The following is a 17,982-nucleotide window of genomic DNA, read 5'->3' as shown; positions in this document are numbered from 1 at the left end:
CTCATCTAAGTCATATTTCAAGCCTATGTGTGTTGAAGGTCCCAGAACTGGGTGCCAGGGGAGCTACCCCATCCCCACCAGGGTGGAGCACATGGAAGGCAATAAGTTTCCCTAAAACTTTGGAAAAATTTTAAAGGAACACTTAGAAATAATTTAAAAGTTAGATATTTGTAAAGATCCACAGAGCAGCCAAGCAGTTCAGTGACGAGTAAGGGATGTAAATGGAACCCACATTCCCACCTGCATCTTTAGCCACCTCAGACACCTCTTCGTTCCTCATCTCTGCCATATACCCGAGCACCGTGAAGATGACAAATCCAGAAACGAAGCTCGTCATGCAGTTCACCCCACTGGTCACCAGGGCGTCTCTGGAGCAGAAAACCCAAATGAACCTCAGTTCACCAAGCAGAGAGTCTAAAGAGCATCTGTCACCAGCCAAGGCAAGGACGAGCAGGCTGAGTTCACAGGGACCTCAGGCCAATCCTGGTGTCCCCTCCGCTCCTCCCAGGCCCAGCCTCTCAGACGGGAAGGTGGCTCGAAGCACAAGCTGCCGTTACCACCATGCACGGCGTGGTAGAGCAGCAGGTCAGGACTGGTTTGAAGAGATGGTGCTGTTGTGAACGGGAATAACACAGACCTTTTGATTTCAAGCAAGAATTGCTCGGAAACAGGGCCTGGATTGCAGTGGGGGCCAGGAGGGGGCCTTGGACTCACATTTGCAAAGCCCTCAGATTCAGACTTTTGAAATTATGTGCAAATGAGGTTACAAGAGTGTCACAGAGATATCCTGACACTTTTAAATTAAAAAAAAATTTTTAACACTTACTTACTTTTGAGAGACATAGAGCCCAAGTTGGGGAGGGGCAGAGAGAGACGGAGACACAGAATCCGGAACAGGCTCCAGGCTCTGAGCTGGGGCCCGACTTGGGGCTCAAACTCACAAACCATGAGCCAAAGTCAGATGCCACTGAGGTGCCCCAATATCTTGACACTTTTAAAAGAACACCTCATCATACAACTTCAGGCAGGGGTCCCGATGCAATGCCACATTGCTTAGGGTACTTGTGAATTCCTTTTTAAGAATAAAAGAATTCATTAATTATCTTATGAACAAGCACAATTAGCGTGCTGGACCCTGCCATCTGTGGTGGAACATTAAAAAAAAAATTTAACTCTAAAGATGATGAGTGGGGGCGCCTGGGTGGCTCAGTCAGTTGAGCATCTGACTCTTGGTTTTTGGCTCAGGTCATGATCTCACAGTTTGTGGGATGGAGCCCTGTGTCGGGCTCTGCACTGACAGCATGGAGCCTGCTTGGGATTCTCTCTCCCTCTCACTCTACTCCCCTGCTCATCTCTCTCTCTCTCAAAAAAAGTAAATAAACATTAAAAAATAAATAAAAAGATGATGAGTGATACCGAAATCATAATTGGTACAACACTCACTGTTTTGTCCAAATTTCTGATTTTGCCCCCAAAATTATGGCATTTTGTATTGGTCAAAATAGTCCAATCATCATACTTTTATGCATATGTACATAAGGAAATTATCACATTACAACTGTTGTTCAACACATCAATAAGTGAAGTCTAAATATTTAATATATGTTGCAATTTTTGTAAACCTGCTTTGGCATTTCTTTATTTTTTTTTGATATACAGAGACTTAAAAAACAGAAGCGGCCTGGGGCTCCTCTCAATCTCTGAATGGTCTGGGTGAGGCTTCGACCCCAGGGGGTGCTCTGGCCACGAGGGAACTGGTCAGGGATCTGTGACACACCTGAGCCCAGCCAGGCTTGAGGCTATTAGTTCGATCCCCTTCCTCCTGGCCAGCTGACTTATGCTCACCCCACTTTCAGGCTTTACTTGGGGTGGGGGGCAGATACTCACTGGTAACAGTTGTTGTTGAATTTGTTGTAGCTAGCGAAAGCCAGTAAGACCCCAAAGCCAGGACCAAGAGAAAAGAAGATCTGTGCGGCAGCATCCACCCACACCTGGAAGGCAGCAGAGGTGGGGGTGAGGACTGGGCCCCGGGCCTGCACTCTGGCTTCCAGGTGGCTACGTGCAAAGTGAAAACCCAGCTCTCAAAGCTCTTGCCAGGGATGACCACATACCAAGTGCCAACAAATGTGGTTTCTCCTCCTAACATTGAAGCACAAACCAATCTACTGGTCTCAACTCTACTTTTCATGCTTCTATTTCTGACTTAAAGCACGACTGCAGACTTGCCATTGAACCCAAATTTCAATAGTTGTCCCTACTCGGGGGGACTAGCTTCAGTTAGTAAAATGACAGACAGGGGCACATCGTTTTCCTCATGATCTTACCCCTGTCTCCAGGAGTTTCTGCCAGTTGGGTTTCAAGTAGAAGAGAATACCCCTCCAGGCTCCGGGGAGGGTGGCGCCTCTTACCAGCAGGACTGAAAGGATGATGTAAGGGAAGGTGGCTGTCACCCACACTACCTGTAAAGAAAGGGGTAGAAACACAGGTTGTCAGCATGTGGATGTTTGTATCTTTTATTCTCAAAAATCTCCAAGGAAGGAGATGTACCTTTTCTTTTCTGTAACTATAGAAGGCAGGGTGGCATTACAGAAATATCAGCGGCTTTAGAATCGGTCAGGGATCTGACTCACAGCTTGCCCATACTACCACAAACCCACTTCCCAGCCGTCATATGGGAAAACACCTAGCAAAAGATGATAAAGTAGCCAATGTACATAAAGCACTGATCATGGCTCATCATGGGTTTTCAATAAATTATTGTCACTATTAATAATTGTGACACTACCAGTGGGTTAAAGGAATTTTTTAAAAATCACATAATGGTTCCTGGGATTGGCCCGTTTATGGAAATTTTTTTAACACATATCTGGTAAAGAGAAACTGAGCCTCATAAATTGTGTTTGGTGTTGAAGGAAACATTGTCCTTCTGTCTATAGCTGTCCAGGCTACTGAGTTCTGAGTTTGAATCCTCTGGAGCCCCTGGGCAGGCCTGGGTCAGCAGCCAGAGTCCTCCTCACCTTGCCAGACGTTTTGACACCTTTCCAGATGCTGAAGTAGATCACAGTGAAGATCAGCATGATGCAGAGAGCGAGCTGCCAGCTGATGCCCCCCAGGTCCTGAAGTCCCTTAGACCGATGGATCTGCAGGATGTGGCGCCTGGAGACAGCAAGAAAGAAAGGCCCATGAAACGGCCTGAGCAGTAAGCTGAGGATACCACCTGCGACACCTCCGGGGGGGTCCAGAGAAGAAACAGACACCGCGCTGCAAGGTCCAAGCAGTCGCTAGGCCTCAGGAAGCGCTGGGTCTGCGGGTCCTGATGGACAGGGCGTACGTTCAGCCCACAGACCCTAGAAGAGCACGCAGCTCCCAAGGCAGACTTCCAGGCTGGGGCAGCATCTGTATGTGTGGGTAGCATCTTCTCCACCCCAAAATTACTCTCTCCTGGGCCGCAGCTGCCTGAAATTCCAGCATTAAAGAATACTACCCACCCCAGGCATCTTCTTCCAAAGGATAGATTCCACTTGTGAAGTGAACACATGAAACCAGAAACCCTGGATGGTTTTAAACTATTGAAGCAACGGGAGGCTTGGATTCCATGACAACAGAATGAGAGCAGGGCCCAGGAGGAAGGGCAGTTTTGACACAGGCGAGTAAGTTTGTAATGTGAATGAAGGAATCACCCTGGGCACATTGGGACCGCCTGGCCTGGCATATCAGGAAGGAGGGGGCAGGGTTGCTTGGGTGGCTCAGTCTGTTATATGTCTGACTCTTGGTTTTGGCTCAGGTCATGATCTTACAGTGGAGCCCACATCGGGCTCTGTGCTGAGTGTGCATTCTCTCTCTCTCTCTCACTCTCCCTCTGCCCCTCCCCTGTGCTCACTTTCTCTCTCTCTCTCTCTCTCTCTCTCTCTGTCTCTCAAAATAAATAAATAGGGGTGCCTGGGTAGCTCAGTCTGTTTTGTGTCCAACTCTTGGTTTCCTCTCAGGTCATGATCTCATGGCTCATTGGTTCAAGCCCCGAGTCAGACTCTGTGCTGATAGCATGGAGCCTGCTTGGGATTCTCTGTCTCTGTCTCTCTCTCTGCCCCTCCCCTGCTCTCTCTCTCCCCCTCTCTCTTTCAAAATAAACATTTAAAAATCAATAAACATTTAAAAAAGCATTTAAAAAAAGAAAAAAAAAAAAGAAAGGAGGGGGATATCACAAAGGGCCAGATTAGGGAGCACTCAAAGCAGAGTCTCCCAGCTCCAAACCTGCCCGGGGCCGCCCTGCCACTCTCTCACTTACATTTACTCACCCCGCCCTAAGAGCTTCATCCCTCAGAAATCTGTCAGGAAAGAGGTGAAGCGCCCCTGACCCCTGCCTCCCTCCTAAGAGGCCAACCCCCAGGGGTGTGGCCTGCTTCTAACAGACCACCCCCTCACTTACATGCACTTACGTGTAAAATTCTTCTGCAGGGGATGTTGAGTGGAGCGTCCAGGTGACATTGTCCTCGGAGAAGTAGTTGGTGCAGTTGCCAGTGTTCCAGGGGTTCTTGCAGCTGGTCCAGGGCAGCTGGTCCGTGAAGGAGGAGATGAGGTAGTAGAGCGCCCAGGCCATGATGGTGTTGTAGTAGGAAGCGATGTAGAAGGCAATGATGCAGATGGCATACCCGATCCCTGGGAGAGACGGGAAGGGAGGCCAAGTCTCAAGGACAGCCCAACAGTGAAAGATGGCCCCGGGTCGCCGGAGGGCCCTGCAGCTCAGGTGAGGGAGAAAGGTGGAGCTGCCATTCACTTCATTCCCCAAGACTCTGGGAGGCGGCGGAAAGGAAAGGTGGCAATGTGGTAAATTCCTTAGATGTTTTTTGCAAGATTACACATTTTATTTATTTATTTTTTCAACGTTTATTTATTTTTGGGACAGAGAGAGACAGAGCATGAACGGGGGAGGGGCAGAGAGAGAGGGAGACACAGAATCGGAAACAGGCTCCAGGCTCTGAGCCATCAGCCCAGAGCCTGACACGGGGCTCGAACTCACGGACCGCGAGATCGTGACCTGGCTGAAGTCGGACGCTTAACCAACTGCGCCACCCAGGCGCCCCTACACATTTTAGAAACTAGGTGCGTGTGCTGTTAATGCTTTAAACTTTTTTTTCTATTTCGTTTGCCTGAAAAAATATTTTTATTTCAGTATAGTTGACACACAATGTTACATTAGTTTCAGATGTACAACAGAATGACTGGAAAAGTCTGTATGTTATACTGTGCCCAGCACAAGTGTAGCTGCCGCCTGTCACCACACGATGCGATTACAGCACCGTTGCCTGTACTCCCTATGCTGTGCCTTTTATCCCTGTGACTTACTCTTTCCATAACTGGAAGCCTGTATCTTCCACTCCCCTTTACCCATTTGGCCCATCCCCCCACCCCCTTTCCTTCTGGCAACCATCAGTTTATTCTCTTTACTTACAGGTCTGTTAGGTTTACTTTTGTTTATTTATAAGTTTACTTTTATTTATTGATAAGTAAAATGTTTACTTTACTTTTATTATTTTTTTAAGTTTATTTTTTTTAGTAATCTCTACAACCAATGTGGGGCTGGAACTCATGACCCCGAGATCAAGTGTCACATGCTCCACCAGACACCCAGGTTTACTTTTTTTATATAACATTTTTGAAAGTTTATTTATTTTGAGAGAGAGAGAGTGCACGTGAGCAGGGGAGGGGCAGAGAGAGAGGGTAAGAGAGAGAATCCCAACCAGGTTCCACATAGAGAGCCCCATGTGGGACTCAAACTCACGAACCATGAGATCACAACCTGAGCCGAAACCAAGAGTCACTTAACTGACTGAGTCACCCAGGTGACCCCTCCTGGTATACTTTTAATTGCCATTTATTGCTTCCCTTTAACAATCTCATACCACTTAAATAGTCAAAAACTTCATTACTCAACTTATCTCCCAGATACCTGAAGGCCTAATTGATTCCAGAAGAGGGTCCCTAGCTTCCATATGTGGACAGAAATCACCTCTGCCCTGCAGGACCACTCATCCACCCACCCACTTAAGCCTTCCAGTTACCTTTGAAAATTGGGCAGATTTTCCTCCATATCGAAATGCATCCATTTCGGTGGTATTGGCCTAGTGCGAGCTCCATGTAGAAGAGCGGGATCCCCCCAAAAACAGCCATGATGGTGTAGGGTAGGAGGAACGCTCCTGCGACAGATGAAAGACAATTTTATTCCCTGCTCACATCCCTCCCAGGACAGCCCGACTGACTGGGCTCACACCAAGATTTACAGGGCCACCTGAGGCTTGAGTGTCATGAAGCCATGGTGTGCCGAGGGACCTCACGTTGTGCCCCCCTGCTCTTAGTGCTCTACCAGAGCACCACAGTGAACGGGGGTTTCAGGGAGTGCACGAAGGAGGCAGAGAGTGCGTGGAAAGGAAGCTGGACTTGGGACTCAACAGACCAGGTCCCAGAATCAGTCCCACTTCTAACCACCGGGAGGACCCTGAGCCACCTCTCCCCTCTGAACCTCTATTTTCCCTCCCCTATAAAAATGACAGAGTCGAGGGGTGCCTGGGTGGCTCAGTCAGTTGAGCGTCCGATTTCAGCTCAGGTCATGATCTCACAGTTTGTGAGTTCGAGCCCAGCATCAGGCTCTGTGCTGACAGCTCAGAGCCTGGAGCCTGCTTCGGATTCTGTGTCTCCCTCTCTCTGCCCCACCTCCATTCACACTCTTTCTCAAAAATAAATAAAAACATTAAAAAAAATTTTTTTTAAATGACAGGGTTCAGGTGGGCTGAGCTTCCCCAACCCAGCCACATGTAATAATCACTGGTGAGCTTAAGAACACACACCCACCATCCCCCTGAAGCAGAAATTCCAGATATGGTGTAAGACAAAAACTCTTAAGCTGCTCAAGTGATTCTGATGCAGCTGGTACACAGAGCGGAGTTCGAGACCCTTGGGACAGATCCCCCATGACAACCCGTACAACAGTGGCAACAATCACCAAATTAGTATTTTTGTTCATCCGTACGTACTATCCCTGGCTCCAGATACTTGCTATTGATATTTGGTTGTATTTCCATAATTCTGCTGCGCCGGAATGCTCCCCTCCGGGCCACCTTTGCAGATGTGGCTGAAAAGGGTAGTTCGTCACAGAATGAGGAAGTGTGGGGTTGTTGTGTCACGGGAAGTGCTGGTGTGTCTTGGTTCTCATGGCTGAGGCAGAATGTGGAAAACCTAGGTGGCGACTGCTCACCTGCAGCCTGAGTTTTAGCCCACAGGGTGGGTCAGCGGTGATTTTCCCTGATAATGTTCTCTCCCGTAAAGTGCTCTGAACTCAGAAACCTGAAGTCAGTGCAACTCACAAAGGTCCCACCTGACTTGGAATCATGCTGGGTAAATCTGGCTTGAGAATAAGAAGCACGTTGTGTTCTCAGGATGGCATCTGTCCAGCTTTATAGTGGGGAATTGGTGTAGAAGAAACGTCACCAGTGACCCAACCCCTTATATAAAGCTCAGGCTAAAGGTGAGCCCTTGCAGGCTGGAGATAAGGTGACTCCAACTTCTGCTCCTCCCAGGCAGGGGGTGCTGGGCTTCCCCAGCCCCCACCCCACCCCTCACCCCTGAACTGCCTTTGCAGCTGCAAGGACCAAGGCCCTTAAAAAATGTGGCAAATCCTGGCCACTCTGCGTCCGGCCATCGAGGAAATGAGGAAGGACACTAATGAATTCTCCCCCAAACCTCGTTTTAGCTGCTGTACCAAATCAGTGTCCAGAGCTTCTGTCAAAATAAATATTGACTGATTTGACCTCCATTTCTCGTCCTTTTCCCACTTTGATAGCAAGTCCATTGTCAACACAGAGGCCCCATACCATCTCACTCTTCTCCACTCTCCTCTTTGGGGCTCCCACATCCATGCCTCCAGTCAGCTACTGGTTTTGATAATCTACAAGTTAACTGCTCTGAAGGTAGAAGGAGGAATAAGAAGTAGTCTCTAGCCTCAAAAATGTAGCACAAAAATGTAGACATATCCATGTATGGTTTAGGTTAGCAGCAATGCCGTGCTGTGGCTGGGTTCACCTCTAGATCATGCTCAGGTTCTAACTCCAGACTCTGGACCTGGGCTGACACCCTTCTCTGACCCGGGAGGGCCTGGGACCCTGGAGCCACTTCCCAACGTTTCCTTACACAGACGTAACCTCTCTGGACTTGCTGCAAGAGTGCAGCTTGGATGATGCAGGGTTGAGAAGGGAGCTCTGCCACAAACGACGCACTAAGGAGGCTGAAAGCCTGGCGAGGTTGCATTTGGGAGAGCTTTTACCCAACTTCATAACCCAGAGAGCCCCAGACATGCTGACTTAGCATTTTGGCTTCCTGGGGACTTGTCTTTTGGACTAGCTTGAAAGTCTGAGCAATCATGTTCCCAGATTCCTCAGTTAAGACAGAAAAGACATGATTTCTGTTCTGGCCTCCCAAGAGGATTTACAGACCATCCCTCGGACACAGCCTCTGCTCGTAGCCCATGATACTGACCCCCTCCATTCTGGTAACATATGTAAGGAAAGCGCCAGACGTTGCCCAGGTCCACGGCATAGCCAATGACCGAGAGGAGGAAATCCATCTTCTTGCCCCAGGTCTCCCGTTCCCCTCGATGAGCCTCAGCCACTAGGGAGGTGGTGGCAGCCGGAATGGAGTGCTGAGTGTCATCTTCTGCACCAGGGCTTGGAACTGCTGAGTACCCATTGGAGATTTGGCCAGACTCCACCTTATCCTCAGGGACAGGCACACCCTTCTGTAGAACTCCATTTTCCTGACAATCGTCTTTATCCTTACAGGCTGACAGCTCCTTCTGGGAATTTAAGGGCGTGGTATCCATCCTGCTGGCTAGGAGATGATACTGACACCCATCTGCCGAGGACCCGAACCGAATCCTCAGTGCTCAGATGCGTGGGTCTCCTCAGAGCTTTATACCAATGGGATTGAGAGCTCTGTTGGAAAGGCACAGACAGCACGGAATTATGCATTTTACTCATCTTTGGTATTAACATCAACAAACATCTTAAACCACATTAATCAGTGGGATTACAAATGCCTCTGTCAAGCATGAAACGTTCTGTCTGCTGTATGATAGTCAATAAAATCAACTACAGTTTTCAACCTACATGAGGTATCAAAGCACAATCAAGTAATTTGGGAAGGAAAAACCAAAACAACAAACAAAATAGCAAGTCACCAAGGTCTTGCACAGGCTCTATTTAAGAACAAAGTACTGACGTCACTCTGAGGGGCTGGAATTGCATCCTGGGGTTTACCAGTAACTCGGAAGAGTGTAAGAAGAGGGCTTGCTTCAACAAAGCTTCGCAGAGCACTTACCTTGTCCTGGACGCTGCGCTGGGAAAAGAATAACAAAGAAAGAAGCGGTTTTTGCCTGCAAATAGGTTAGGACAATCCTCTCCGTCTTTTAAGCTGAACATGCCATATGTTTTATATAAATTGTAAGTATGACTTTGAAAGGAAAAGAGCAAAGGCACGAGGTGAAAAGGCCACCCTGTGGGAGGCACCACTAGCTCCTTAGCTCTGGGCTTGTTCACTCTTCCTGCAATCCAGCTCTTAGAGATGCCAGCTGCTTCTGGCTGTGTCCAGTCCATCAGCGCTCCGCTGTTCACGTTGTGCCTCTACAAGTCCGACAGGCTTGAAGCGGTGCCACTGCTCACTATTTATTCTGCCTGCCTCTCCTAAGGTGAGTCCACTTGTTACTTCGCAGCAGTGGGCAGGTGGGATCACTTCTCCCCTAGGCCGGAAGAGCCAGGGAGAAGAGCATGCAGGGTAGAGATGCCAGCATGACTGGTGTCTCTGTCCCTAAGCGCCTCGGTGGAGAGGGCTGGCCGGGGACTCGGCACCGCCATATCCCTGCCGGGGGCCGAGGTGCAGAGAAGTCAACTCGGCAATCCAGATCGAGGCCTCACACGTCAAACATGGGGTAGAAATCTGAGCCCTTTTGGACTTTAAACCTGTGACCTGTTATAAAGTAGTATGGAGCCAAGACCTTCCATCTAACTTCATTTCATCTGGGCCTGAACTTTTCAAGCTCTTGAAATGGTCTGGGACTTGAAACACATTTCTGCTTAGCTCAGGTCACTTTCTACCTTTCTAGATGCCTGGTATCACTATTCACAACTGAAAAGATCTGATATTACCCCTTCAGAGCCAACAGTTGGAGGATGGCTAGAAATTGGTAACTAATAAAAATGGCTGAGTATGTCTCCTACCTACTTGGGGCTTTCAGGGACTAGAACTTAACTATCCACATGTGGGAACATGAAGATGAAAATGTGGTGAAAAATTAGAACACAAAGTAGTAGATTCACACTGATGACAACATACCTAAATACTGGCAAGGATTAGAAATGAACACGAGAGGATGCAAGTAATTAGCGTTTTGTGTTCATTGGGTTCTTTTTTCTGTAAAGTAGAAAATTTTAAAGGGACTGTTGCCAAAAATATTACAGCAACAGGAGAGAAACCAGCTCCATAGATCTAGGGTGTGTGTGTGTGTGTGTGTGTGTGTGGATGGGGATGGGTGTCTTGGGTTCTCCCCTATCCAGCTACTTGGTCCCCACCCCCTGACCCTATCCGGGGCTCACGGATGCAAACACCACTCACCGAAGAACATGCATTTCTGACCAAGAGTGTTCTAGGTAAAACCCCATTTGGCTCATCTTGACGCTGTTCTCCAGCCTCTCCCTGTCCGCTTCTCTGGACTTTTAAAATTAACCACACATTCTCTCATCCACCATAAGTAACCATGTACCAGGCTGAGGGATTTTTTTAAGGTTCATTTTTTTCCCCAGGTCACCTGGTTGGCTCAGCTATTTAAGTGTCCAACTCTTGGTTTTGGCTCAGGTCATGATCTTACAGTTCATCGGATCAAGCCCCACATCAGGCTCTGCAGTGGAGCCTGCTTGAGATTTTCTCTCTACCTCTCTTTCTGCCCTTCCCCACTTCCGTCCCCCCACCCCTCTCTCTCTCAAAAATAAATAAGTAAATAAACTTATTTAAAAAAATAAAGTTCTTGGGGCACCTGGGTGGCTCAGTCGGTTAAGTGTCTAACTTTGGCTCAGGTCATGATCTCATGGTCCGTGGGTTCGAGCCCCGCGTTGGGCTTTGTGCTGACAGCTCAGAGCCTGGAGACTGCTTTGGATTCTGTGTCTCCCTCTCTCTCTACTCTTCCCCCACTCATGCTCTGTCTCTGTCTCAAAAATAAATAAACATTAAAAAAAAATTTTTTTTAATAAAAAAATAAAGTTCTTTTTTTTTTTTTTCAAGAGAAAGATGATGAGGTGTCAGTGTATTTAAACACACAGCTAAATTAAACCTGAACTTTGTGGTCCCTGGCTGTGTTGTTTGAAGAAGGTCTCTGTACTTCCCTTTGGCCTATATCAATGATGTGTTCTCCACATTAAACACTGAAGAACTTGAAGATCAGATGACAGAGATAAAGAACTTTACCATGTGCAGCCAGATGATACTCAACAAACAAAGCCAGCCCATCACTGAGATTCCTTTTTCCCCCAACTTCAAAATCGTACCCCAAATTTTCTGCAGGAACTTCTTCCTATCTTTAATACTCCTCTAGTTTCAATGCTCCTCTAGTTTAAACTGCCACTCATGGCACCTGGCCGGCTCAGTCGGTGGAGTGTGTGACTCTTGATCTTGGGGTCATGAGTTTGAGCCCTACCGTTGGGTGTAGAGATTACTTAAAACAAAACAAAACAAAACAAAAAACTGCAGCTCAAAGATCTTCCTCTGGCGCATCCACCACGGTCTATGGGACGGAAACATCACCCATCTCCGAAGAATACAGTGGCAGAGGGAATACACACTTTGCCATCCTAGCAACTCTGTCGCCTTTCTGATGGGAGAGTCAAGTGATTTGTTCTAGATTTCATGTAATCTCTCCCTTGGGGCATTCTGCAGGGGAGCTGGAAGATGTGTGTGTGTTAGTGAACTTTCTTGGACAATGTATGTTCTTCAGTACCTTCCCCTAAGGCAACCAATCTTGATTTCTTGGCATCTGTCATGAGCAGCTTCTAGACAAATAACGTGCTATTTTTGTTCTGAGCATTACAAAGATCTTGTTTCCTGAAATATCCCCCAGCACTTTTTTTAATTGCATCAACAGCCTGAAATGGTTCAAGTTGTAAGAAAGCCTGTTAAGAGCGATCCATGACTTCAGGTGGTCTCTCTGTCCACCCAGCTCTGCTTTCTAGGGTTCTTCTATTGTGCTTGCACCCCCAATCACTTATGTGCAAACATAAGTTACAGCCACCCAAAGCCACCAGACAGGTGGGAGATGCACATCTCCTTTTCTTCAATTCATTCCTCTGCCTCTCCCAAGTGGAAGAAGCTCCTCCCAGTTACTCACCCAGTTGGCCAGGAGAAGATGGCCTGGCCTGGACCCCCTTCTGCCTGCAGGATGCTCCTACTTGTGGGTCCCACTCTCCCTTCCTACTTTTCTGATTCGACAGAGCACTGGCCACCCTTTTCTACTGAGATCAGCAGGTAACAGTTGAGAGCAAGCCACCCGGGAACACAGAAGTAAGAGTTAAGAATATTGGTTTCTAAGAATGTTCCCTTAAAAGCTTTCTTTTTACAAGATATTTTTATCCTGCTGGGTAGAGATTGCAAACGAGGTCAATATGACAGCTGTGACCTCCACTCAGTAGCCTTTGAGTTTCTCCGTGGCCAGAAAAAGCCCCAGAAGCCCTTCCTCTGCACCTCGAATGTGTGCCCTTGTGCCAGGCTGAGCAGGTGACAGGCTGTGGGTGGTGCCACATAACCCCGGTCCTCAGTGGGATGACAACCTCACATGCAGGACTCTCATCCCCTACATCTCTGCACACGGGCAGCACAGCGGTGTCATTGACAGGCTGGCAGTCAACTTTCTGCTCACACCCTGCTTCCTCCCAGCCTAGAGGGGGCGCTAATTCACTCCACCTCCCCAACTCTACCCCAGTAAAAGGGATTGTTTCCATTTAAACTTCTTCTGATCAAATCTCTATTCCTCTTTTCACAAACTCTGTCTCTGTAGCCAGGGGAACCAGTATGTGAACAAGTGTATAATTATAGTGATTAGTCATGAAACCACCCAGACCTTTGGAAATGTCCATGACCCTACTTGTCTGTTTGACACACATCAGCACATTCTAAGCAGAAACACTATAGAAATGTTGTACTTTGACTTCACTTGTGAAGATCAAAGTGAGTTCATTTCTCAGGATGCTCAGTTTTCATTTCCAAAAACAAAACAAAACAAAACAAAACCCAACGTGAATTACGGGTTTACCACTGAGATAAGATTAATTATAGGTTATATAGCCAAGTGGCAATTTGCATTCACTATTCAGAGAGAGAGTCTGAAGTTCCCAAGACACCTCCCGAGGGTGACAAGAAAGCTCTGGTGTCTACTTACACGGTGAGCATGGAGCCGGGCCCTCTGCCACACAGCAACACTAATTCTACAAAGACACACCGTGTGCCTAGTACATGCTAGGCTCTTGGAGGCAAGGCAGCCACTGTCCTGCCTTCACGGAGCTCACGGCACAAGGCCAAAATCTGACTGTGGGAGAAACGGTACTTCTGTCTAAGGAGGGAGAGGCGGGCGCTGCTCCACAGTGCTGCTGTGCACCCTTCTGTAAACAAAGGTTTCTGCCGACCTGATGCAGCATGTTGAGATGCCTCACACTGCCAGCTCCAAGGTGCCCTCAGATTTTCAAAGCCCTTCTTTTGTTCCTTTGTGCTTCTGTCCCAGAACCCCAGACTGTAGTCAGTTCTGGCTCACACTCTCCACAGTGTAAGACGGTGGTTTGTATTTGTATCTGCAGGGACTCCTGGCTCACCTTACAAACAAAACAGACTTCAGGATGTGAATGGAGACAGCAGGGAAAACCTGCTTGTTTCTGGACAAAGGGGGTAGACATGAACTCCACTATCCCAACCAAAGAATTCCTTATGTGAGACAGTCGGACAGTTTAATTTTCTGGAGAGGAATTAAATAGTCTAAAACCAGGGTGCCTGGGTGGCTCAGTTGGTTAAGCCTCCGACTTTGGCTCAGGTCATGATCTTGCAGTTCATGAGTTCAAGCCCCACATCAGGCCATCTGCTCTCAGAGCAGAGCCTGGAACCTGCTTCAGATTCTGTGTGTGTGTGTCTCTCTCTCTGCCCCTACCCTGCTGGCTCGCTCTCTCTCTCTCTCTCTCTCAAAAATAAATAAACATTTAATAAATAGTCTAAAATCCTTAGGGCTGTTTGGGCCAGTTACCATGAGAAAGGACAAGGGTCTCTGTCCAGAACTTTCCCTGCCTGGGACAGAGTAGCTGTGAACTTCTCTTTAATAAAAGAAATGGATTTGGCATAGGTAGGCATAAATAGCCCTCCTTTAGTGAACATGAGTGGCGAGCCTAGACTAACCATCGTCATGAGGCATCGCATAACATTTCTTGTGTCCACACCTCATGGCTCTCCTGTGGAATCTGCAGTGGAATCCCAGATCCACCACTTACTGGCAATGTGACTTGGGGCAGGTCACTTAACCTCTCTGAGCTTTCATGTCCTTATGTGTAAAAGCAGGCTATTAAAATTCTCACTTCCTAAAGGCTGTTGTGGGAAATCAGGTATGACAAATGTTTAACTCAGTGTCCAGTGCATGGAAAGCATCAATAAATGAGAGTGAATTGATGGTCACAATGCCACCACATATATGCAACCCATTTTACTTTTCAGCTTCACACCCCAGTCAAGGGAACTGAGGCCCAAAGGCTAAGTGACTCCTAGCCCACAGCACAATGGAAGGAAAGGCTTCTGGCTCCTTCCATGCCTCCCTGGTTTGTGCTTGCTCCTCTCCATCAGTTACTCTCCTTGGGGTCTCTGGGAAACCGGCAAACAGCAGATTCTTAGGCTGCTGTCCCAGAGATTATAATTCAGGAGATCCATGTGGGTGCTGCATGCTTTACAAGCACCCAGGTTATCAGGGGCAGGTGGGCCACCGAGCATGCCCAGTGCATCCCTACCCTGCACCCTTGCTCCCCCCCAATTATGCTGCATCCCTTGAGGCCTGGCTTAAGTTTCTATCTACACCCTCCATGAAGCTTTGCTCACCACCCCAGCCCAATTACTGCACAATTACCAATGTGTCGTTTATCAATGGTTATTATGGACCATTAGTTATCCTTCTATGTCTATTTGCTTTGCATGCCCTGGAACCAGGGGCCATGGCTTACACATCTCTGTGCTCAAATACTCGCTGACTGGTGTGTGCACTGCGCAGCTCCCAGCGAGGAGGCGCTATTTCGGGTTTCCTGGGCGCAGGCCCTAGGGAGCCACAGCCGCCATGCCGGCAGTTTTGAGCCTCAGGCGAGACACTCCTCTTTCTTGCCCCTCTGGGGCCCATTCTCAGGGGCCTTGCCCCTCCTCACCCGTCAGGAAGATATGCTGTGCATCTTGGGGGCAGAAGGAAGACTGTCACAACAATCGTTTTAATGGACTATGGACTAGAAAAGACTGACATGTCTGGAATTAAAGAAGAGCCTGGGTTGTGCTTTTAGACTTTGAAACAAGTACCAGCAGGCACGCCCGTCAACGGTCTGTGTTCCAAACACTCACTTGTGCCTTGCTTGTTTGGAACTTGCAATGTATTTTCTACCTACAGAAATAAATCTTGTTAAGTGGTGGTTAGCCTCCTGAACTAGCTTACAAAATCCTAGTTTAACTGTCAAATACTGAAACACCTAAAATGTAAGCTATGGAACACAGCCCTGTCAAGTCTTACAGAATGGGGTGGGGGGACAGTGAAAGTGATTATGAATTACTGGTCATCTATCACCTATCTATCTTTTTTAAAATTTAATAAAAACAATTTTTTAATGTTTATTTATTTTTGAGGGAGAGAGAGACAGGGCATGAGTGGGGAAGGGGCAGAGAGAGAGAGAGACAGACAGACAGACAGACAGACAGCAGACAGAATCCGAAGTAGGCTCCAGGCTCTGAGCTGTCAGCACAGAGCCCAATGTGGGGCTTGAACCCACAAACCTCAAGATCATGACCTAAGCTGAAGTCAGATGCTTAACTTTTTTTTTTTTTTTTTTTTTTTTTTTTTTTTTTTTTAATTTTGAGAGAGAGAGAGAGAGCCATGGAAAGGGACAGGGGACAGGGAGAGAGAATCCACACTCACTGCAGAGCCTGATGCGGGGCTTGTTCCCACAACTCTGGGATCACGACCTGAGCCGAAATCAAGTCAGATGCTCAGTCGACTGAACCACCCAAGCACCCTGATCATCTTTCTTAACATTCTTTCTGATTCTTAAGAAACTCTAAATGTAAGGACAGGACAAGGAAGTACAGAGACTCCCATGCAGATTCTGTGGAGGTGTCTTTCAGGCTCCTTTATTAGAGCTGTAGAAGGTGATGACACAAATTTGTTATTACATTTAACTTCACAATTTACAACTTCTTGTGGAAAACAAAATTGCTGCCACTGTGTTGCAGTGTGACCTAGGCTGGGAAAGGAGTTGGGAAACTCAAACAGGTGATGTGGTTAGGAGGGATTAGGAGTGTTGCTGACACCTTTATTGTTGTCATAATGCAATTTATGCAATAAGTACAAATCAAGATTAAAAAAACATTTCCAAACGCAGGTTTTCTCTTCCTTGATATGAAGTCTTGCATTAAAACTACTTTCATGTAAAACAGACATGATTAGACCCACAAAGAGAGCCAAAAGAGAGACTGGCGGGAGAGGGAGAAAACCAGCCCCAGGGAGGGGGTATTATGAAAGGAGGGTGGATTTACCTGTGGCAGCTGAACGAAGTGGAGAGAGAAGGCAGGAGAAAGGGATCTGAAGTGGAATTAAGTACAGTGTGAGTGATGGAGGCAAGAGGGAAGGAAGAGCTGGGCCCATTTCTTTGGGTGCGGCAGGGAGCGGCGGTGGGGGGGACACAAAGGGGAGAGAGATGGGGTCAAGCAGCAGAGTGGAGGGGGCCGTAGAGGCCACAAGATGTTTGTGACTCAGGTAACGCTGCTTGAAGGGGCCTTTACTCTTAGGTCAAGAAGTTCTGAAATGAGCTTTACAATGTGTCACACACAGTTTGCATTCATGAAAATCCGTTCAGCATTACACAGCATTGATCCAGTCCTCAGATGCACTGAGATGAGGGCAAGAGGTTCCAAACCCTAGGAGTTTGTGGTTTCAAGACATAACCCTCTGCACTTCCCTTACTACTGAGATAGTAAGGGAAACTTAAATATGGGCTGTATAATTTGCAACGACATCTATGGAGCTAGAGTGTATTTGATAAGCAATATGATTTCACTCCTCTGTGGAACTGAAGAAACACAACAGATGAACATATGCAAAGGCGGGGAAAGAGAAGAGAGGGAAGCAAAACAGAAGAGACCCAAATACAGAGAACAAACTGAGCGTTGCTGGAGGGGTGTTGGGTAGGGGATGGACTAAATGGGGGATGGGCATTAAGAAGGGCACTTGTGAGGAGCACTGGGTGTTGTATGTAAGTGATGAATCACTAAATCCTACTCCTGAAACCAATATTACTCTATATGTTAACTACCTAGAATTTAAGTAAAAACTTGAAAAAAAAGAGGAAAAATATAAACTGAAATTAAAATAAATAAATAAATAAAGGCTATATATTTGATAAAAATATTTTATCAACGTTGTTTCCCAAATGTGATAATAATGGGGCTCTGCTTATGTAGGAGAATGTCCTTGTCCTTAGCAGACAAGAGAGGACATATTTAGATGTCTGCAAATTCTCAGAGATTCAACCAAAAAATTATATAATATACAGACTGTATAATTATTACATGAATTATATCACATATTACAGAAAGTGTACTGAACTATATTACACATGCAAAAATTAGAGAGCATGCATGCACAAATGTGACAATATGTTAATAGCCGGTGACTCTGGG

General features: G+C 47.1%; 1 protein-coding gene across 6 annotated transcripts in view; it reads right to left on the bottom strand.

Annotated features, from left to right (window-relative positions):
* SLC6A4 (solute carrier family 6 member 4) overlaps window positions 1-17,982 on the bottom strand; it is a 48,787-nt gene that overhangs the window by 15,397 nt on the left and 15,408 nt on the right. For 4 of the 6 annotated variants that reach the window (XM_015065102.3, XM_053211633.1, XM_027034601.2 and 1 more), the window contains 7 exons: window positions 8,527-8,981; window positions 6,060-6,194; window positions 4,437-4,656; window positions 3,018-3,156; window positions 2,325-2,459; window positions 1,888-1,991; window positions 241-368 (listed from right to left, as the gene is read on the bottom strand). In XM_015065102.3, coding sequence (XP_014920588.1) covers window positions 241-368; window positions 1,888-1,991; window positions 2,325-2,459; window positions 3,018-3,156; window positions 4,437-4,656; window positions 6,060-6,194; window positions 8,527-8,869 — 1,204 coding nt within the window. In that variant the 5' untranslated portion in view covers window positions 8,870-8,981. Of the gene's footprint in view, window positions 1-240; window positions 369-1,887; window positions 1,992-2,324; window positions 2,460-3,017; window positions 3,157-4,436; window positions 4,657-6,059; window positions 6,195-8,526; window positions 8,982-9,366; window positions 10,508-17,982 lie in introns of those variants that run through there. The other 2 variants (XM_053211634.1, XM_053211635.1) reach the window with 2 other exon arrangements.

The sequence above is a fragment of the Acinonyx jubatus genome, chromosome E1, assembly GCF_027475565.1.
Source record: "Acinonyx jubatus isolate Ajub_Pintada_27869175 chromosome E1, VMU_Ajub_asm_v1.0, whole genome shotgun sequence".
NCBI lineage: Eukaryota > Metazoa > Chordata > Mammalia > Carnivora > Felidae > Acinonyx > Acinonyx jubatus.
Note: the sequence above shows the minus strand (reverse complement) of the source record. Positions and strands in the feature narration are given on the sequence as shown.